This window comes from Phragmites australis, chromosome 5, assembly GCF_958298935.1.
Source record: "Phragmites australis chromosome 5, lpPhrAust1.1, whole genome shotgun sequence".
NCBI lineage: Eukaryota > Viridiplantae > Streptophyta > Magnoliopsida > Poales > Poaceae > Phragmites > Phragmites australis.
This window is the reverse complement of record NC_084925.1, coordinates 18,803,650-18,827,213: the sequence shown is the minus strand read 5'-3', so window position 1 is coordinate 18,827,213 and position 23,564 is coordinate 18,803,650. Positions and strand designations below refer to the sequence as shown.

Below are 23,564 nucleotides of genomic sequence, written 5' to 3'. Positions count from 1 at the left end.
TGGAAGGCAAGCTGAATCATATTTGTAAGTCCTGTTCAGTTTGAATTAAGAGTTCTGATTTTGTACGGCTAAGACCTGTCACCCTTTAAATATAAGAGGGTCACCGCCAATTGAGAATAATCAACCAATCAATCAAATCAATCTACTTTATCTTTCATTTTTTGCCTAGTTTCTATAGTCTCGTTCTCTTTTTCAATCTATATTGCTACATGTTCTTGATCCTAACGATCAAGGACAAGTCGTTGGCCATCCGCACTCCGACGAGGTCCCTCCCAAGCGTGGGTGACGACGAAGGTCCGACGACTCAGTGCCATGATGGGGCATCCTTGGTGCTACTCACCGGATATTGCACATGAGGTTTTCAGTGTTTAGCGTGACATCTTTTCGCGTCAACATGAGTATAGCTTAACGTTGCACTTTTTATCCAACACAAAATAATACTACTAAATTATAATAACTCCATCTTTGCTCCCAAAGGCATCCAAGCATTATGAATCTAACAAAAACCAAGAATCGCTCCAGTACTAAGCAAAGCACATACCATGAAGATCCTGCTCCCCTATCGGCCGAGCCGGAGCAGCTCGAGCGTCATCTCCAGCGCTTCGATGAGCGGCGCTAGCGCCCGCTCCTCCTCCTCGTCCTCCCCTTCTCCCTCATCTATGGTCACTCGAGCCACCTCCCAGAGCTCCTCGGCGAAGGGCCCAAGGAGCCGAATCCAATAGGACAGTGCCAACAACTGATGTTGGTACGCATTCCGGAACTCCCAACCATCCGACGCCACTGTGATTAGGGATAGGCAAGTGCCGCAGGGACTCAGGATCGCATCATCGCGGGTGAGCCAAGGCCTCACAGCTAGGGCTGGATGAAAAGCTTGAGGCTCAAGAGCTAGCTCGAGCTTGAGGAGGCCTAGCTCAGCTCGTTGTCCAAATGAGCCGAGCTCGAGCCACCTTACTGGCTTGTTTCTGAATCAAGCCAAGATCGTGCTAGCTCATGAGCCGCTCACAAGACAGACCGAGCTGTGGACCCTCGGCTCGACCCAGCAGCCAACAAGCAGCGGTCCAACACTCTAGCTTTGGGCCTCTAGCATCGCAGCTCGTAGATAACGTGGACGAGGGACTCGTCAGAGAGGAAGAAAAATCCTAGCTGCTTGGGGTCTTCCCACGCGATGGGCGAAGATACGATGGCGCCAGAGACAATGATCCTGACCGCGCTGGATTGGGAGAAGCCGAACTTCTCGAACATGATGGACGAGCATCGGTCCTCCTGGAAGGACCCCGTCTTGATCTCCCATGCTGCGGGGAAGGCGAGGGCACCATAGCTCTAGTTTGGCCCTTGAGGGGCTACCTTTTGGGGACTGTCATACCACACAGACCATGGACAAGGTTAGCGGTGCGGTCGTAGAGGTCGGTGGAGCGTTTCTTGAATCGGGTGTACCGGCAAAAGAACCAGGTGATGATGAGCTAGCGGAGCATGGCGTTGGGGTGAGCACATCATCCTAGAGCTCCTGCAATGTGGTCGGTTAGGTCCGGTGGCCCAGCACCAGCCACTGGGAGATGTTGGCCCGCACGTACGTCTGCCCCGTGCACAGTGTCATCGGGTCCACCATGGGCTCCAGGGAGACCGGGCAGATGAACACCATCGGCACTGTCTCGTCCCCCGTGACATCCAGCTCATCCATCATCTTCCTCAGGTCCACCAGTTGCTTCCTCACATCCCTCGCCGCCACATCTCCAGGCTTCGAGGCACCGTCGAGAATGTTGTCTTTGCTCCCAACGAGTCTGGCAGGCTCATGAGCCCTCACGAGTCAGCTTGAGCTAGCAAATGAGCAAAGCCAACATTATAGCTTGGTTCACAAACCGAGCCGAGCCGAGCTGAGCCTACAGTTCATCGAGCTTCTATGAGCCAAGCCGAGCTCGACTCCGCTCGTTTCCAACCCTACTCACGACGCTAGGGTTTTACAGGGGTGGCTCTGCGACTAGCTAGGCGCAGGGGGAGTGGGCAGCTTGGGCTAGCTAGGCCGTCAGGGGGGGGGGGGGCGAGTGGGCCAGTGGCTAAGCGAGGGGAGTGACGAATGAGCACCTGAGCCATGGCTCTTTAGGTATATCGGTTTTTGATACCCGGCAACCGAATCTAACACCGACCACCGAATAACACCAAAACAGGAACCGAACCTCACACTAACCACATAATAACACGGAAACAGAAACCAAACCGACTACCAAACACCAAAAAACCAACCATTTTGGTGTTTCAGTTACGGTTTGGATCGGTTTATCGGTTCCGGTGTTTTTTTTTTCCCAGACCTACTGCCTTCTAACTTGCCAGGAGAAAAACTCCACAAGGAAATGTAATTTTGGTAGAATAAGCAAGACTAACAATCTTGTAAAACAAACACTCAGAGAACATATTCCAATGCAATAGTATAATTTTCGGTGTACAAACTTCTAGTTGACCCAGCAAGTAGATCAAGCCAAGATATATAATATAGTTAACCTCGAGTCATTCACTTATTTGTGACAGCAAATCATGTAAAAATGCTACTCCCCGAAGAACTAGTACAATGGAAATAGTGGCGTTATCAATAAAGAAATTGGCGATGCATGACACACATAACCCTGGAAATCCTTTCAAATTGCCATAGAAGTCTGATGTCCACGTTTCTCTTCTTTTTTACGCTTCTCCTCTTTTTTCTTCAAACTGGCTTGATAAACATAGTGATACGGCTCTCTTTAACCAGTTCTATACATCTATTGAGTCAATAGGCCTCTCAATTTGTCCAATCCTGACATTAAGAACTGGGCACTTTTAAATGGTAACAAATTACATCACATATATACTGACTGAAGGGAAGTTAGACCCTGTTTGGTTGAACTTTTTCTGGCTTCTGCTTATCAAAAGTCAGAAGCCTAACCAAATAGGCTATTTAGAAACTGACTTTTGAAAAACTGAAAACTAGTTTCTGAGGAAATGAACTAAAAGCTGAGAAACTGGTTGAATAGAGTTTTTCTGACTTTTGATGTGCTGAGAAGTTAAAAATTTATTAAAAAAATCAATAGAAAAAACCACCAGACAGAAGCCAGCTTTTCAGCTCAAAAGCCAAAAGCCTCAGCCCAACCAAACACAACCTTAGAAGAGATGGTTTTTAATCTATCCTTTTCTACATTTCATACTGTTAATAGTTGGCCATCAGGAACTTATCCATCTCCAACACTATTAGAGACATCTGGGGGGCCACAGGAAGAGCATCTGCTTGAACTGCTGCCTTCTGTGAGAGTACCAACATTAATTTGATTTATGCATTGCTTCTTTGTTTTCAAGTCAGCTGAGGAATCCTGTCAATGACAAACACCATGAAAACTTAGCTCACTTTGCTATTTAATCAAATTTGCACAAAAGGGTATAATAAAAGGAAATGTGTTTCCATACCATTCTGTAGATTTCAACAAATCAATAGCATAAAACAACTACAATTGATTCACATACTGATCATTTATAAGAAACTGAAAAAAATACCCTTACCTTGTTAGCAATCACTGAATGTGAAGGAGCTGAAGAACCAGGAGTTTTCAGCTCCAGGTCAGTTGCAACGTCACCAACATCACTGCTTCTCACTCCGCAGCTTGCTTGCTGCAGCGTAGATGACTTGCTTCCACAGTCTATTGCAGGAGAGTTAGATCTATGACTACTTGAATGCTGAACTGGAGTAATAAATTGGTTAGATGGCAGATCAGTGGGAGGATGACAGGGCTGAGTATATGCCATGTAAGGGGTGCATGGATTTGGGATGGTTCCAGAAGTTTGACTTCGGAAGAAGGGGTATGCCTGCAGTTGTGGATGCATAGGTACAGCACCAGAGGGTATAGGAACTGGGACTGGGTAGGGATATGGCGGAGGTGGCCCAATGACAATGGAAGGCTCCATTCCAACCCATGGATACATCACCCGCATTCGTTGCTGATACTGGTTATTCAAATTATCAACTTCAGACTTCAATGAAGCTTTCTCATCTCTAAGCTCATTCTTTTCTTGTGTCAACTACAAGTACCAGTAAAAATGTTTATAAGATGTCAGAATTTTTTCTGTGGCCGACCTGCTTCTTCGTACTAATATTTACCTCATGTGCTTCTTCGGAGAGGGACGCGTATTCAGCTTTCAGCTTGTTCACCTGAGAAGTTAAATCTTTCAGCATCTGGAATGTGTCACCAAGGATAGTTGCCTTATCATTCCTGGGACGGTCTGGATCTGGATATTTGAATATGTAGCTGACATGAGATGATAAAGTTACAGTGCCAAATCTAGCACTTCAGAAATCAAATAGATGCAGCTGGTAAGAGTAGGATATACAATTTTCGAACATTATTTCATCTTGATTATGCAGAAACTATCAAAACTATATCCATACAAAAAGCAAGGATTCACATCATGGAGCTCAAAATAATATGTTTCCTTAATTTTGGAACCAGTGACACATTTTCATTTGCGGGACTTCAAAACCAGTGATCTTTCTCAATTGCAGGTGCCACCAGCCTGCATGTGGATGACTACTGACTAGATATTAAAAATTAAGGGCATTGATAGACAAAACTCAGCCAAGAAGTGGAGAGAGCTCCCAACGAAAACTGGTCAAGAAACAGTAATTTAGTCCTTTTCCAAATTTTGTAAGGCATTTTTTATAAATTTTGTTAGTGGCTACCTGAAGATAGCATCATAAAAGGCTCATAACTGCCCACCGGCATTCATTCAAAATGACCGAAGTGCAACTTTACCTCAAATAGTAGCCCATGCATTTGTGAGGTGTGAGCCATGGCTGGTTCACCAAATTACCAGTAATCATTGTTCTATAAGGGGGGAAAAACAATTTTCAACCTCAACTGTTGCTTCAGTCTAAAAAGTAGCCTCAAACTCTAAGCCGTTTGAATTGCAATCTTGAACTAAGAAAAACAAGGTTACTTGACGCCCTCGACCCATTCAAAAGCTGTTTCATGGATGCCGCAACACCAAACACATAATCTAACAGATCAGCAAATAAAAATAAGGATGGAGGGACCAACATGTCACTCCCTTCCCTACCTTCTTCCAATCCAGCCCCACAATAGGTTTGCCACATCAAAACCACTTATACATGGCATCAGAACTCGATTAGATTGAGTCACGGGGGGTGAACTGAATGGTTTTAATAGTTTAAGCCTTTAAGGTTGTGTTCCAGACAGTTTCACAGCTCACTGTTGTTTCCTGGACCAGGCCCAAAGTTCAAGGTTGAAAAGTGGACTTGTTCCTTCAATAAATTCTTTTTTCATAAAAAAAGGGTCAGCAATAAACAAGCTAAAACTGGTGAGCGTAAAATAAGTCATATATGCAAGTAATTGTGATGAAAAGAACCAACAAGTTTACCAATTTTAAGAAATTTCGCGTGTGTAAATTCACAGGATGGAGAGCCAAAAGACAAAAGAAGCAGGGATGGAGAGCAAAAAGACAAAATAAGCAGGGATTTTGTTCCAAATGTCTTAAATTGTTGCTGAACAGGTGACCAGAAGAGACTGGCCATTTCTAAAATGCAGTACAGTGGTAAGTTAGTAAGGGTCCTTTCACCATGTTGCTCAGTGCCTGATGCTAGTGCATAACTGCATAAGATCTATGCAGAGACCAATATACAAGTTCCATCCACACAGAAGTTAATAAAAATACAGTGCCTACACACACAAAATATCAATACTAGCACACAGATATGGTCAATGGACCCACTATTGATCATAGCAAATGTAAGTACATATTATTTGAGCAAATGAGCAGTCATATTTATTAAGCATGAAGCAAGAACATGAAGCAGGTACATATTATAATCATGTGGTAGTTTGAACAATGTTACTGTTTTACGGAAAAATAGCTTGGACGAAACTATAAGATAATAATTTAGTCAGAAAGGCTTTTGCGATAATAGCAAGTGACAATATGAAAAGTATGATATGGAAGAAAAACTCTTATTTGGTAGCACAAAACCATACAGATTGTGTCATAAGCACCCTAGCCAATCATAAACAAGTTCTGAACTTTCAAGGAAAGGAATAAGACAGCCAAAATACTTTAGAAAAAATATCAAAGCTATATGTTGAGCACGAACGCATAGGAGATTGGCCAATCATCTATCTGCAGTTATTTAACACCATGTTCATGTGTGAAGATTACAAGTTCTTGATAACTTATATTTTTTGTCAAACATCAGGTCTGTGAAGTGAAACAGGATATGAGCTACATGGTATAGCATTGGTGACAGTTCAGTTTTAATCCTGTTCTACTAGCACCAACAGATTCAAGATTGACGATTGGCTACGGTCTAACTACAACAACAGAACTTAATTTCGTCTCCTGGAGCAATCTCCGGAAATTTTCATTCATAGGACTGAGTCAACATTTACAATAGTACCACTGTACCACTGAAATCTCTGTGACTTGTACTTGTAGGCACATACCCCGTTTGTTAGAGTCACAACCAGTACAACTTTTCCAGTGGCATAGATGAAAGTTTCCAATTAAACTATGAAATTAATTTCACTAACAATATGCAATATAATTTGCAAATATACATCAAAGATTATACCAAATGTTACTTTTAGATGGACCTAAAATGGAACTATGTGACTCTGATGCTGGTATCCATATGCAGTATAGTTTGCAAACATTTATCAAATGTTACACTATATATATTACTTTTTTATGGCCTTAAAGTGAACAATCATTCTGAACTGCACAGGCCTGTGTCCACATACAGACTGAATGGTGTGCTGGTACTTACAAACTTGCAGTGGTAGTTAACATACAAGGTTCGTTACAATAAACTAGTAAGAAAGTCATGACCAGGACACTAAAATCGGCTCGGATCCACTAATATGGAGACATTTCATGGATCATACCCTCACTTGTCCGGATAGATATTAGTCAGAACTAAAATGTCTTACTAATCCAACCCACCCAGAATTTGTCCTCATCAAACAGCAAGCTCTGTACACTGAAATACTGCACAGTATTAAGCAAACATAGCAAGTGAACATCTGTATAGATCCACATGGGTACACCTGATCATTCACCAGGGTTGGATATTAGATCTGTCACACCAACCAGGGTTCAAGTTCCTACTAGAAACCAGCAAATAGGTAAGGCAGCATTGCTACATCCGTCTTGAGCAGAACTGAGGCATTTTCTGATTTTATAGGTTTATTATATACTGGTGATGATTCAATCATTCAACATATTATAACTTCAAAAGTATAATGGACAAATCAAGAACAGATTGGGAAAGGAAAAACATGAAACCAAACAGTTCTATTCATGTAATATTTGAAGGAAACAGATCACAATTGCCTTTAATGGGGTAGTGCTGTCTACCTAATAGAGAAAAATATGATCTAATTCCATCAAATATAACCCTTAATATGCGTGGTGGACAAGTATTGTGAAACAGATAGAATCCAAAACAGAAAAAAACAAAGAGTATTGTGAGAACGATAGAGAGTAGGCCAGGTCAAACCTCAAAGTGGAAACACATAATGAACTTCCAACATCGCTAGGCCATAGGCTTAACAAGGTTTTCCCAGTGCCATGTAGTATTTCCAATGTCAGGCATTAAATAAGGTACCTTTCTCCATTCTTGCTAATCTTGATTGTCCAGTTCACAGGTTTAGTATAAAGCATGGCTTCATGGGGATATGACATTGCTAATATGCAAGACACTGGAGTATTTGTTGGTACTACAAGGATGGACGTGCCATTTTTGTGCTTTAAGGTAACCGCTCTTGCTGGTTTAGCCTTTAAAAATTTGTTTCTTTTCCATAATAACCTATAGAAGTAAACAGACCCAAGAACATTCCTGAATATCATACAAGGAGCAATTATGATGTTATTTTAACGCTCGAGACAGGAAACTGCATCATACCAAGTGCATTTCCCAATTCCTGGAACTGCTCGTTTAATTTATCTCTTCGCATCTTCTCGCGGTCAGCCTTTTGTACCTTTCGCGCAGCAGTCGGACCTTGGGCTTTACACTCTGCCCTTAGACTGTGGATAAAAGAGGGAACAGCTGTTGTTAGCAGATTTCAGATCAGACATATGTACGACCTTAAATTATCTTGTACAAAATCACATGGCAGACGATCCATGTTTAAATTCCACGGTTGATCACACTAGATTCAAATGACCACTTTATTCATACGTTATGTAGGAAATATCTTTTTTTTATCCTGGGATAAAACCAACGTGTCCTGTAATAAAAATTGTTTACCCGAACGCTACATAAATCCACCGAATTGCACTATGAAGCTGCTCGACTCGCAGCACCAAATTATCACCGGAGAATCCTTCTAGCCCTGTATCCCTCCGAAATTCCCCAGATTTGTGTAACAATTGGGTAACGATTCCCATCGAACTGGCTCCTAACCCTAAAAAAAAAAGCAAAGCAAAGTAGCGAGAAGTGGTGTGGGCAAGGCGACCTGGGGTCGGCGTCTCGTGGGTGGAAGAAGCCGTCCTCCGGCGGCTGGTGGCCGCGCGGATCCATGGCTCGGGACGGGAGTGTGGAAGCCAAGCGGGGCCGGGGCGCGTGGTCGCCTCGCCTGCCTCCCGTGGCGTGCGCGCAGGGAGCAGAAGCAGAGGAAGGTTGGTTAGGCTAGCTGCAGAGAATCTTCCTCTATTTTTCTCCTTTTTTTATAATCTCTAAAATTTATTATCTATTTTTATATCTATTCATTCAGACTCCAAATTTCGTCACTAGTTATCGATACGAGACATATTTAACTAATATTTATAAATAAAAAAATAGAAGAAAAAATAAAGTATAATTTTTTTAATTCTATTTGAATCAAACTATTATATCACTTTTAATATATTTATTTAGTGATGTTTATATAAGATATCAATATATCTATATGTTAAATTTTTTTACCGCAGCAACAGTGGACACCTTAAGATCCACCGCTCGTGCTCCACGCGCGGACGTACTATCATCCGAAACTTCTCTATTTGGATAGTTTGCACTTGTATCCTTGCAGTTCTCTTATTTCGCTCCTTAAGGTCCAGTTTGTTCAGAATTGGGCAGATCAAGCCACATTCAGTTCATCTGATTTGAATCCCTCCTAAACTTAAACACATTTCGAGGCCCAGGGTACTAGCATTTTAACCTCCAATTTGTGTTGATGTTTAGCTTACTGATCAGAAAGCCCCTCAAAAGGCTAACAATTTATTTCGACATTACAAAGAAAGAAAGAAAATAATAGTTACAACAACAAGCATGTACAATTGCTACTAATATTTGTTTAAAAAAGGGTCAAATGTGCTCAGATTAATCGTACCGGACACAATCGGATGGCACTCCACGTTTTTCTGAACGATTAGCACTTTTCGTTTGGTTAGTGGCTAATGTGGTGTACGTGCAATCAGTGATAAGTACTAATCAATTTGAATTGATATCATATACCCGCGAATGACAATTCTTTATTGCATCATTGCCTTTACACAATTGAAGGTTACTAGCTGATTGCCAACTACTATTGTTACAAATTAACAATTGATGCAAACATGAACAAATAAGTTTTGACTCTAGTCAATCTGCCAATTGGTGCTGTCTTGGCACGTTCCATGGTCAATATTTATGGTACAGGAGCAGTTGAGCTCAAATTTCGAATCATATACTATTGAGGATTAATCAAAGGACAAATTATCTCTCTATCTAGCTTCTCCTTAATAAAGTGTGATGATCCATTCCGATGTGCTTGATTCAATCATGCTGAGCTAGATTATTAACTATATTAATAACAGCCTTATTGTCACGATATAGCATAAAATGCTTGCTCCTAAACAACAGTAATTTTGCTAGGAGGATTTGCAACCACAATAATTCACAAACACCATGGGCCACAGATATTTGGCTTTTGCAGGAGATCTTGCAACAACATTTTGTTTTTTACTTCACCGAGAAACCAAATTACCGCCCACAAAGGTGCAATATCCAAAAGTTGAGCACATATCATCTAAGGAACAACCCAATCAGTATCGGTGTAGCATTTAACTTGCAAGTTCCCTTGGCAAATATACAAGAGACACTTCCCAAAACAACCTTTCAGATAATGCAAGATCCAATGCACAGCTTCCAAATGAGGTGATATAGGATCATGCATAAACTAGCTCATCACACTTACCGCAAAGGTAATGTCAGGTCGAGCATGATATATATAGGAAAACTAGTTAGTACACCTGGGAGACCCAACTAGTATTTGATAACTCTCTCGATCCACAAGAGTCCTTGCGTATTTTGCTCAAATGATGATTTTGTTCAATGGGTTTGCTACAGGGTGACATACAAGCATACCAGTTTCTCTTAATTAGTCTTAGACATATTTCTCCCCCGCACAAAGTAATGAACTCCACTACAACTTGTCAAGGCAGTGGTGAAGCAATGACACAAATTAAGTCAAGGAAGAACTATGGCTCCTCGTGCAGACCACCACCAAATCGCATGGTCACAGTGTTGCAAATGCTAAAGAGATGAAAAATGGGTTGGAATCACACATGATTCGTAGGCGCTGATACCATATCGAGGATTAATTAAAGGATATGAGAGGAATTTCAGATTTAGGGTAGAGAAGAGGAGGAGCCATGGACACAGAGCAATGGGAAAACTGGATGATTCATCTCTCGATCATTCTTGTGTTCCTTTTCTTATGTTTATTGTACTTTTACACTTTAGTCTCTAACTTATATTATAATTACAACTAACACACATCAACACATATGTTTCCTCAAATAACATAAGTAGAGTCTACGGCACACTCATAGTCATCCATATCAACTTCTTGTAGTTGTCATGTTGTGTTGCGTCATGTTCTTTTATCCTTTATCATGGCAAAATGTTTGAAATTATTCCCTGTTCTTCCCAATCTCATATGTCGGTCTATCTCTTGCATTGAAAGGTATTCCACTTCATCGGTTCCATTTAGGAGGATCCATATTGTCGAGACCGATTTAAGGAATAAATCAATCTCATCTATGTGCGGAGCTCAGTAAGCAATCATAGCATGTAGTAATTTCATTGATGATAACCATTATAATATTCATACCTTAATTGAATAAATTGTCTTACACAAATGACCTTCAAGGTCGAAGAACCAATTAAACTGCAGTGGAACTAAATGAACTACAATAACTCTAATCCTTTATGACTCTTCCACAAGCATGATCGACGTAAAAAGCATATTAGAAGATCCTCAGCGCACTCCTCGATACGTTGTCCAACTGAATGTTTAGTGATAGAAAGAGTGAGCACATATCGTACTCAGCAAAGTTGTGGAGGAAATAGTATGCATATTAAGGCATTGATAAGAATATAACTTAATAGTTTTTCTACATAAAACAGCTTTTAAATAAAAATATTTAAAAAGAGATAATAATTAAGTGAATAACAACCCACCTCAAGATCCTATCCATCTTGACTTAACCAACAACTGACTACCTCAACCAAAGTTCCATTCGCTAAATTTGAACACCTCAACTATGATTTTCCCTATCACAGTTGACCAACTAACCAAAACATCAAAATCTAGTCATGATAGGTTTTCAATGCCGCTCGTGATAGTGAGTACGACTGAATATTCAGTTTTAACTCTGCAGAGGTTGAACACTTTACCCACAAGATGTTTCTTCCTATTTTGCTGAGCATCCGTTGATCAACGGGAAACTCTTACAAACTACCGAAGTGTGTGTTAGGAATCCACTACAAAACTTTTACAATGCCCTTCTCAACACATGTCTACCCGCTAAGGTTTCATTGCCGTGTGATTCCACCTCAACAATGGAAGCCCCCTCTTGCGCCTTTCAGATATAAGGAAGTACACCCTTCCATTCCTCGTTCTTCTACTTTGCACTATGCTGAGAGTATAATAAATTACTCAACTAGGACCGTCTCATACTAGACTTGTGGTTGTACTGTAAACACAGAAAGATCATCCCCCGAACCGGTCCTTAGATTTGAGCAAAACTACCACATTCCCAACCGTACATCATGTACCGTCTCCTCATACCACATACTAAAATTCCTATGCCATGTTGTTACAAAAATTATTCCATAATATTTTAACATTATTGCATAGGAATATTATTAATTTCATAGAGCAATTATGATGATTACCATCCCAAAGCAAGAGTAAGCATCATCTATCCTTTCATAATCCAAAACCATAACTAAGGCAACAAGGATGATAAGAGAAAACTAGGGTAAAATCTAACTTTTGGGATTCCCAATAAATTATTAGCATACATGTTTGAAAAACAAAATATTTAAAAATTAGGATAAATATGTTCAAGAACACAACTTACCCTCACCGAACTCAATTTGGTCTTCAAAATCCTGATCCTACAATCCTTCTAGCTCCTCTAGAACATTGGCATCTACTTGCAATATACGTGGAAAAAGAACAACATATAAACATCAAGATCTAAAAACAACTAAAATCACACAACAACCAATATCACATACAAGATCACACTCTTTCGGACAATCCGGCGAATGAACGGATCAAAATGGAACTACATTTAATAAGTTATGATTTTTAAAGATTAAAAAATGACTAATAAAATTAACTATAGATGAAATTATGTTGCTAAGAAATTTCTAGAATTTTTCCAAAGCCATCTATGATTTTCTAGAAATTTTCTAAAATTTTCTAGCATTTATTTGAATTATAAAACTATATAAACTATTAAATAGAATTAAATAAAAATAGAAATAATTATTGAACTTATCCAAAATTAATTTCCTATTTATTATTATTTTTGGAATTATTTTTATACTAGAAATCTATTTATTGCGCAATATATACTAATTAAGTTATCAACAAAATAATTAAAACAAACAAAAGAGAAACAATGCTGACTGGGCTTGCTGACTTGGCTCTTTGCACTGACATGGCAAGATACATTCAACAAAAATGCTGACGCTGCTGCCACATCACCCTACTGACTGGGTTATGAAGGCCACGTGGTGACATCGGATTGGTTCGTGAAGAGGTATGTTTTAGATTAATCTTGGTCCTCAGTTTTGGATCAGACGGCTCACACTCACCCGCTCTTGGCTCCAACGGAACAGAGGTGGCGGTGACTCTCCTCGTGGTGGCACATGGCAGGAAACTCGCCGGAACGACCCTTTGGTGCACTATGGTCGACGACGAGCGGCGTAAAAGCATCGGGAGAGCATGGGGAACTCACCTCAGGCACACATCGGTGTTAGCGATGCTCCAAAGAGGCGGGCGATGGCGATGGGTGGCTTGAAGCTTTGACTCTCGTCGGAGATGGGCTTTGGGCGACGATTTCGCCTCAGCTTGATGGGCAAAGGTTGTGGGATGCTCTCGGGAGGTAGTAGGGGCGCATATATATAGGCGACCGACTCCCTTATCTCTATTTCGACTTGGATTTGAAAAGAGCGGCGGCGACAGGTCAAACTGCAATTCTGATGATTCAAATGGCCTCAGACTCTTATCACTTGGCAAAAGCTCCGTGTAAAGCTCATGGATTCTTCCTTGTTTGTTGCTTGGCTTATCTCTAGCTTAAACTGGCGGATTTGATTGGGATTTCATGAAGCCGGTGGTTGAACTCAAGTGTCCATCTTGGGTTTGAACTCAAGTCCTGGCGAATCCATTTTGGCGATGGGTGGTCGATCTTCGGCTCGGACACGACATCATCCACACGTGCGGCGGCGGGCTGTTGCTGCTGCGAGCTGAAGTGGAGAAGAGAGAAGAGAGGAGAGGAGAGGAGATGGTGGTCTGGGCTGGATCAGTGAGAAAGTGAGGTGAAAAGAGGCGGGTCAGGTGGTCGAGTTGGGCTGGGCCAAAACAGAGAGAAAGAGAAGAGAGGAGAGATGGGCTTCGCTATTTAATCTAGAGGCTTTTTTATCTCTTCTCTATTTTCTCGCATGTATATACACATGTATATTTGTACATACAATGTATATACCACATATATTATATTGGCTCACAAAATCAATCAATCAAGCAAGCAAGCAAACAAATAAACACATACACACACACACCCTTAGGGTAATTTAGTTTTGCAAAATTCTTTTTTTTTTGGGAAAAAGTTTTTAAATTTCTTGCTTTTGAGAATTTGGGCTGTTACACATATCAACTTTCATCAAGTTTTAATCATTTGGGTAACTTACTTCACCTTGTTACCCAAGTTCTCTAGGGTTCATCTAATTCGGTACATTTGCCAAAATTTGTTCTTGATGTTCATGATCAAAACTCAATCCATCAAGTTATACTGCCTTCTCATATAACTGGGGTTTTTGCATCACTTACGGTCATCATTGCAATTTCATAGCACTCTACATTTGCATCGCCCAATTATATCTTGCACCAATATAATGGAGCAAGACTGTGTGGTGGTGTGGCTCGAAGCTTTCACCTATAGGAGATGCACTATAGTTTTGGTAATGCTAATGGTAATCTAGTTCCACATCTCTTGTGTGTCATGTCCAACGTTCAAAAGATGTCCCTTTGGAGCTTTTCACATGACCTGATGCATCTTGACATGCGGAAGCATAATACTTCTACTTTTTGATAAATTTGATTATCTCAATTATATTAAGGAAGTAATTTGTGCCACCACATAATGTGATTCAAAGTATACCCATATGCTCCATGAGTCCACACTGACGGCTGCGGTAGTCATTGCTTTTAACATATAAATTGCATGTGATTACCTCTCCCTAGTTTTTGCATCATCAACATGCCTCACCAATTGTTTTAGCTTCAGTGCCACCTCTGTATTCATATGATTTTGCCTTCAGCGTCACATAACTGCTCCCTGAAAACTTTCGTATTGCACATGTGTAATGCTTTGATGCAACTTATTCCGAAGCCATCATGACCTTGGAAATAATTCACCTGGTGCTATAATTGATGTGTGCAGCAAGCAGTGTATTTTACCATTTTGGTTTGCAACAACTTGAAATTCCTCTGTCCCTATCAACTAGAAATTTAGTGTATATGTTAGAGTATATCTCATATTACCAAAAAAAGAAAAGAGTATAAGGCAACGAAATCAACTTAATAAGAATACAGTTCAACATGCAAAGCTACTAGAACCGCTTATACAAGGAAGAACAAGAGACCAAAAGTATCACCGGTGTTTACACATTGCACCTGTGTCATATTAGTAGTAACTTAAGGTGCATGACTACTATGACCACCAACAAAGCCACCCTTGGGGTGCATCATTTCAGCTTCGCATGCAAATTAAGCAATGAAGAGATCTCTTCGTCTTCCTCCCACATCAACATTTTCACCATGCATGTCACCATGACAATCCTTGGTCAATGTTTTGCATGATAATAAGGGCTAAGAATGGCAGTCATCATCATCGTTAACCATGGTCATGGTGACACAAATTCAACAAACACAAGACATGATCATAGAAGTTGAAGTTGAGGTAGGCAAATTGCTTTTGGTTGCTAGCAGTGTTACACTAGCCTCCTCCTCATGAAAATAGGGGTGGTCCTACCTTGTGACAAGGGTGTACATATGTGCACCCAATAATTTTTGCAACAAAATTGTAGTGTAATAGGTATATTATATATGTATATGACAGTTGAGTTACATTATGTGTATTTGAGCCCAAAACTGCATGCACGACATCCCTTCATTCTCCACCACTTCGCCTTCCTAGAATGGCCATTATAATGCTCGCCCTCCCCGACCTTCCTCATTCCATCCACGATATCGCTCCACCTCCTCCTATCCACTGCACACAAATTAATTAATTCATTCTCTCGGTCAAGTCAAGGTCATACCTCCTCCACCGCTGCCACCTATGGTCTCTCCTCTGCAGCCACCGCTGTACTCATCAGAGGAGGAGGAGCTAATGTTGACCTCCTCTAATGACCACTTCTCCTACTCCTCTAGCAATGACTAGTCCTCCTCCCCATACGATTATGACTAGGAGAACTTCCTGGGCGAGAACTGTCACACCCTAAAATTTTAATTTTGGGTTGTGACCATTTTAAAATAATAAAATAATATTTTTTCTAAAATTTGAAAGTTTTTCTAAAAATTTTTAGAGTTTAAAAAGAATTTGTTTTGTGTGATGAAAAATGTATTTATAAAAAATAGAAAACGTTAAGGAATTTCAAAGTTGGACAAATCCTTGTTCTATTTTCTCAATATTATCCAAAATCCCTATATCAATTTCTTTCATTTTATATCTTGTCACATTTCTCCAAAACTCCAAAGTTCCGTATCTTTATTTCTCCCTAATTCTTTCCTATAGCAAAGATGGTCCTATTGAAGGTGATATGCCCTAGAGGTCATAGAGATGATTGTATCACACATGTACTTCTGAATAATGTGTTATTCCAAGAGTAACTATCGTTTACTTTGACTGGCAAGTATGTGAACTGTTCATGAAACTCTTTATTTATATTATGATGTTATTCTTGGTCGATCTCTGGTCGCATATCATTGTGATAATACATAAGATCAGCACATGTATTGATTGATGATCATATTTTATGGATCATAGGTATAGAGATACCAGATCAATAATGTGGACATTTATGTTGAAGAACATAATGTTGGATAGATCCACCTTAAGATACCGCTGGGATTGTTACTATGATGTGCCATTAGTTGTTATCTCAAATTGTATACCTGCAGGATCCTTAGACCTGAGATCATCATTGATTCTTAGAATTTGTAGTGACATACTTTGGGGCTGCCAAACGCTATTTCATAACTGCGTTGTCATAAATGTAGTTTTTGGGTTTGTCATGAAACATGTCGTGGGGTGTGAGTGATCAAGATGGAGTTTTCCCCTCCCCTCCTTGATAACTGAAAATTGTAAGCTCTATGGTAATTGTCCATTGATGAATGTATTATATATTCTAGATCTTGAGGATGTCCATGTCTATAAGATAAATATGAAGAAGCCTCAGCTTAATTATTTGAATCCCACTTTTATTTGGCATTATCGCTTATGTCATATAAATGAGAAACACATGCAGAGGCTCCATAAAGATGGTCTTCTTGATTCATTCGATTTTGAATTATTTGATACATGCGAATTTTGTTTACTTAGCAAGATGACTAGGCACCTTTCACCCGTCAAGGAGAGAGGTCGAGTGAGTTGTTGGCCCTTGTACATACTGATGTATGTGGACCAATGAGCTCTATCGCTAGAGGTGGTTTTTGATACTTCATTACTTTTACTGATGACTTTAGTAAATATGGTTACATCTACCTAGTGAGCCACAAGTATAAGTCCTTTAAAAAGTTCAAGGAGTTTCAGAATGAAGCACAAAATCAACTTGGCAAGATAATTAAATTTCTACGATTTGATCATGGAGGTGAATATTTGAACCATGAGTTTGGTGATCATCTAAAGCAATGTGGAATTGTTCCAAAGTTGACTTCACGGAGGACGCCTCAATGGAATGGAGTGTCCGAATGGAGGAACCAGACTTTGTTGGACATGGTCAGGTCCATGACGAGCCAATCTGGTCTTCCATTATCCTTCTGGGGATACGCTCTAGAAACTGCTACGTTCACTTTAAATAGGGTTCCATCTAAAGCTGTAGAGAAGACACCATATGAGATATGGACCGAGAAGCATCTCGGGTTGTCTTTCCTTAAGATTTGGAGTTGTGAGGCCTATGTAAAACGTTTGATGTCAGATAAGCTCACTCCCAAATCAGATAAGTGCTTTTTGTGAGGTATCCAAGAGAAACCAAAGGATATTACTATTATAATTGGGAAGAAGGAAAAGTGTTTGTCGCTTGGAATGATGTTTTTCTGGAGGAAGAGTTTCTCTCAAAGAACATCAGTGGGAGCACGGTGCAACCCAAAGAGATTCGAGAACCATCAGGAAGTGTTTCAACTCCTACTAAATCACAATTGGATGTTGCAGAACATGTTGTGGAGACACCAGCCCCACGACAGTCAAAAAGGATCAGTCGCGCACCAGAGAGGTTTATGTTCCTAACCACGGAGCAACGCGGTATTTTATTGTTAGAAAATAATGAACCTAAGACCTACTCGAAAGCAGTGGTGGGACTGGACTCTGCGAGATGGCTCGGATCCATGAGATTCGAGATAGAATCCATGCACGATAATCAAGTTTGAAACTTGGTTGATCCACCCGATGGTGTTAAAGCAGTTGAATGCAAATGGGTTTTTCAGAAAAAGATAGACATTGATGGGAATGTTCACATCTATAAGGCACAATTGCTGGTGAAATGTTTTAGGCAAATTCAAGGTGTTGATTATGATGAAATATTTTCGCCTATCGCAATGCTAAAGTCTATCGGGATCATCCTAGCAATTGCCGTACATTATGACTATGAGATATGACAGATGGATGTCCAAACGGCTTTCCTTAATGGAAAGCTAAGTGAGGATGTGTACATGACACAGCCTGAAGGTTTTGTTGATCTGAAAAATGCTAGGAAGATATGCAAGCTGCAAAAGTACATCTATGGGTTGAAGCAAGCTTCTCGGAGTTGAAATCTTTGTTTTGATGAAGTGGTCAAAGAGTTTGGTTTCATTAAGAATGAATAAGAGCCTTGTGTTTACAAAAGGGCTAGTGAGAGCGCACTTGTGTTTCTGGTCTTATATGTAGATGACATATGATTGATCGGGAATGATGTTCCGATGCTTGATGCTGTAAAATCTTTATTGCAAAAGAGTTTTTCAATGAAAGATCTAGGAGAGACAACATACATATTGGGTATAAGGATCTATAGAGATAGGTCAAGAAGGCTGATAGGATTAAGCTAGAGTACATACATCGATAAGGTATTGAAAAAGTTCAATATGCAGAATTTCAAAAAGGTTTTCTTGCCAATGTCACATGGCATCACTCTCAGCAAGAGCCAGTGTCCTTCGACTACTGATGAGCTCGAGAGGATGAGTGCGATCCCATATGCTTTCGCTATCGGAAACATCATGTATGCCATGCTTTGCACATGCCTAGATGTTTTCTATGCTCTAAGTGTTACGAGTAGATACCAATCAAACCTGGGTGAAGCTCACTGGGTAACAGTAAAGAATATCCTCAAGTACTTGAGAAGAACTATAGATATGTTCCTAGTCTATGGAGGTGAGGAGGAGCTCATTGTAAATGGTTACACCGATGCTAGATTCCAAACCAACAAGGACGATTCAAGATCACAATCTGGTTTTGTGTTTTGCCTCAATGGAGGAGCAGTGAGTTGGAAGAGTTCCAAGCAAGAAACGGTAACCAATTCCACAATGGAGGCTGAGTATATCGCAGTTTCTGAAGCTACAAAGGAGGTTGTTTGGATCCCAAAGTTTGTTTCTAAGTCAAGTGTGGTGCCTAGTGCTTCCATTCCAATGGATCTCTATTGTGATAATAGTGGATCCATTGCGCAAGCCAAAGAACCTAGGTCGCATCAGAAGTCCAAGCACATACTGCGGCGCTATCACCTTATTTGGGAGATTTTAGATCGGGGTGACGTGCAGATATGAAAGGTGCGCACGAATTTGAATATTTTTGATCCGTTGACAAAGCCACTCCTGTGGCCCAAACATGAGGCGCACATGAGAGCTATGGGTATTAGATATTTAAATGATTGACTCTAGTGCAAGTGGAAGATTGAAGGTGATATGCACTAGAGGCAATCATAGAGATGATTATATTACACATCTATGTTCATGTACTTCTGAATAATGTGTTATTCGAAGAATAACTATCGTTTACTTTGATTCGCAAGTATGTAACTTGTTCATGAAACTCTTTGTTTATATTATGATGTTATTCTTAGTCAATCCCTGGTTGTATATCATTGTGATGATACATAAGACCAGAATATGTATTGATTGATGATCATATTTCATGGATCATAGGTATAGACATACCAGATCAATAATGTAGACATTTATGCTGGAGAACATAATATTGGATAGACCCATCTTGAGATATTGCTGGGATTGTTAGTATGATGTGTCATTAGTTGTTATCTCAAATGGTATATCTGCAGGATCCTTAAGATTTGAGATCGTCATTGATATCCAGAATATGTAGTGACATACTTTGGGGCTACCAAACGCTATTCTGTAACTAGGTAGTCATAAAGGTAGTTTTGGGGTTTGTCATGAAACATGTCGTAGGGTGTGAGCGATCAAGATGGAATTTGCTCCTCCTTGATAACATGAGAGCTATCTTTGGGCCCTTGAGGTAGTTGGATTGAGAAAGTGCATGTCCATACCAATATGATTAAAAGAGTTAATCATGATGAATCCACTACTTGATCAAGTGAATGGTCGAGCTATCACAAGGGTGGCACATATCTCGCCTTGAGCTTGACTGGTACCATGAGACGAAAGGATCGGTGCATGTGTATATCAAGGTTCAATTAATATGATATTTTATGTATACTCAGGAGTCAATATTTTTTGCTAGTCGATATTGATTGGGCTGTGATCTATGAGGTGTTAGAGTCCTAAAGGGTGTCCAACATAGGAGTCCATTAGCGAGCTCTAAGGAGAGGCATGGGGTGGGGCATTGTGAGGTTGAGCCACTCAAGAATCCTAGCCACAACTTTCCACATGATCTCCCAAAACCCTAGTCGTGCGCGAGGTGCTAACATATCAGTGCTTGGTGTTTATGTCTGGTACGTGTGGATACTGTAGAGGTGATGCTGCTATTGTGGCGCTGATCTTCTTAGTGAGTTGATCACGATGTGTTCAGGACTGGTCGCTGGCTGTGACGCATTGGTCGACATACCTGCTCGTCTGGTAACTAAGCACAACGTGACCACTCGGATTTGGTCGGATAGCACGACACGACCTCTAAGAACTAGTCGAGGCCGCGATAGACCTGATCGGGAGTTGGTCAAGGAACTGGTTGAGGAGCATGACCACTTTCTCGGAGTTGGTCGAGTGTGACCACCTGCGTGGTGTTGGTCTTGGATTTGATTGAAAAGCTGTTCAAGGAGTTTGACGCGCATGACATTGGATTGGCATACTCCAACTCTTCTTCCACTGCACTGCGCGTCGAGTGGTAACGATCTATGATCTCCTTCTAGCATGGTTTCCTGGGTGATTGTGGTAGAAATTTTTTGTTTTAGGCTAGCATAATCTACCCGTTCCCCAACAGGTCCAAGCTGCCCTGTCCCTTTGTCCCTCTAGATTGAGAGGAGGACATGAACAACGTCATTCACCTTCTCGACTCCATGGATTCTCATTGGAGATACCAAAATAGATGAATTCAAGTTGCATCCGAGCTGTTTATTTGCCAATATTGAATATGCTATTGTCCTTATTCAATCCCCTTATCAATTCCTTCTTTATTTCCCTCAATTAAAGGTCATAACCGATGCTTTAATTGTTTCTAATGGCCATTAATCCGGTTGCCAATTACTCCTTGCCCAGCCTCATCTTCTCATGTAGTTTCAGAGTTCAATACTATCTCAAATGCAAATCTTGATAATACCAAAGTTGTGGACTCATCGTGAGCTTCTATTTGCACATATGGAAGTCCTCATTTGGATAATGGATCTAGGAGTTATTGCCCCCTAGATCAATGCTGCACAGATAAGGCTGAATTCGAATAGTTTATCTTGTGACAAATTTTCTAGAAATCAAAATGGCATTTTCAGATGTTCCAATTAATACAAAAGTTGTAGATATTTTCGAGCACTACAAGATAGAGTCAAACAACGTCCAATTTGGAGTCTAGACGATGAAAATATCGTCCTTGAACCTGAGCTGTCTGTTTCTTCTTCCACTCGTTCGTTTCATCTTCCAACTACGGCCATTTCCTCTCCCCACTTCATGGCCAGCAGCCCCTAGCTCTATAAATTGGACCATCACACCTTCCCCGCCATTTCCCATTCCACAAAACCCTATCCATCACCTGTTTTCCTGCCCGGGCGCCGTTCGTCATCGCGGACAGTCATGTCATCGCCGGTTGGCATCTGTTTTCCTGGTGATCCGTCTAGCTAAATACCTTGATCTTTTGCCAACATGTGCCCTAGGTTGTCCCACACCTTTTCCCAAGACAGTTTGTCCAAAGGAGGACAGATGATGCTGGGAGCTATGTCATCGTTTGCACTGCTCTGCGTCTGCTTGCTACCAAGGCGTGAACTGAAAAATCCATCAGTGTTCTTGATGATTCAGTGAAGATCCAGCTACGCCACCTGTGTCACTGTGTGTCATATCATCTCTTCTATGTGACAATAGGAGGGCTCACTAGGATTGGAAGCGACACAATGGGAACACGAGCCGTATCTCCAACGCCGCAGTTGCCACCGTTCGGCACCCCGACGACCACCTCCCCAATCAATCGCAACAAGATGAGGACCAGCCCCTTCCCCTCCTCCTTTCCCCTGTGTTGTTGTCCCATGTGATCCCTAGCTAAACCCCCATTCCCTTGGATCCATTGTCGCGTCACCACGGTCTTTGCCGTTGCAGACAGGCGCGCTATTGCAAATGGGATTGGCTTTCCCTGGATGATCAGAGCTCGGATCGCTATGCCCTTTGACAAGAATATGTCCCTAGATGTTACCCATGCTCTCACCAACCAGACCGGCTAATTGAGCCCTAAAGCCACCGGATCACGATGGTATTGCTGCCGCCCTTGTCTGGATAAGTTCTGCATGTGCAGTGCATGTTTAGTCCACGTTCCCTAGTGATCTAGCAACCGTATGGGTGCATCGACTACATCACAGCATGTCATAGAGTCTTCTACGTGATGCCAGAAGCTCTTCACTGGTTGTGCAGCAACACAACCGAAACGTGGTTGCCAACCGAAGCATGCCACAGCCGTCACCCTTCCCATCTCCGCTGTTTGATCTCCTTTTTAGGTAAATTTCTATCCAAACCTCCACCCTAGTATTGTGTTCCCAAGAAATATGGAAGTTTATATTCAGTTGGTTTCTCAAAGTTCTCAGCCAATCTCTAGGAACACGTGCATCATCTTTGCTATGTCTGTGTGCGGCCACCATCAAATATGAGAACGTTCATCTCTGTTTTGACCGCTACCTTGGAACTTCTCTGACAAGACCAACCATAAAATTGAGCTTGTGTTCTTGTATTCTACACCTGTGCTCTCCTTGATTTATTGAAACACCATTGCTACCTGACATCAACATTAGCGATCATTGTTGCCGTCGCCATTTAATCGTGAACTTCGCCGCCTTCAGCTTGCCAGTGTGCATGTCCTTCTGTACCTTAGGTCACACTGAGCCCTCCACGAGTTCATGGCTGCATGGGGACCCCGTCTGTGTCATCTCCATCAACCCCAAGCCTTTTCCTCACTGGCGACGCTGAGAGCCCACCGCCGGTCGACTCCTCCACGCCAAACTCCCCTGCTCTGCTCTATGATCTCTCTCTCTTGGTGAGAATTCCAAACAACCCCTACATAGATCTCTTATTTTTATCTTTACTTTCCTGTTTAGAATGTTTACACGTTAGCCCCTGCCTTTTATAGTTAATTATGTTCTAGCCCTTTAATTCAAATAGGGTTCATCTTTTCAAATCGTGTTTAGTGAATTTCATTCAAATCCAAGTAGCACT

At 41.1% G+C, this 23,564-nt stretch overlaps 1 protein-coding gene across 1 annotated transcript; it reads right to left on the bottom strand.

The window, feature by feature from the left end:
• Positions 1–2,380: 2,380 nt before the first annotated feature.
• On the bottom strand, positions 2,381–8,677 carry LOC133918878 (transcription factor bHLH121-like). Its single transcript, XM_062362978.1, has 5 exons — positions 8,481–8,677; positions 7,928–8,049; positions 4,115–4,242; positions 3,520–4,035; positions 2,381–3,332 (listed from the first exon to the last, which is right to left on the bottom strand). The coding sequence occupies exons 1-5, from the start codon at positions 8,543–8,545 to the stop codon at positions 3,195–3,197; spliced, it is 969 nt and encodes a 322-aa protein (XP_062218962.1). The 5' UTR covers positions 8,546–8,677; the 3' UTR covers positions 2,381–3,194.
• Between the last annotated feature and the right edge of the window lie 14,887 nt (positions 8,678–23,564).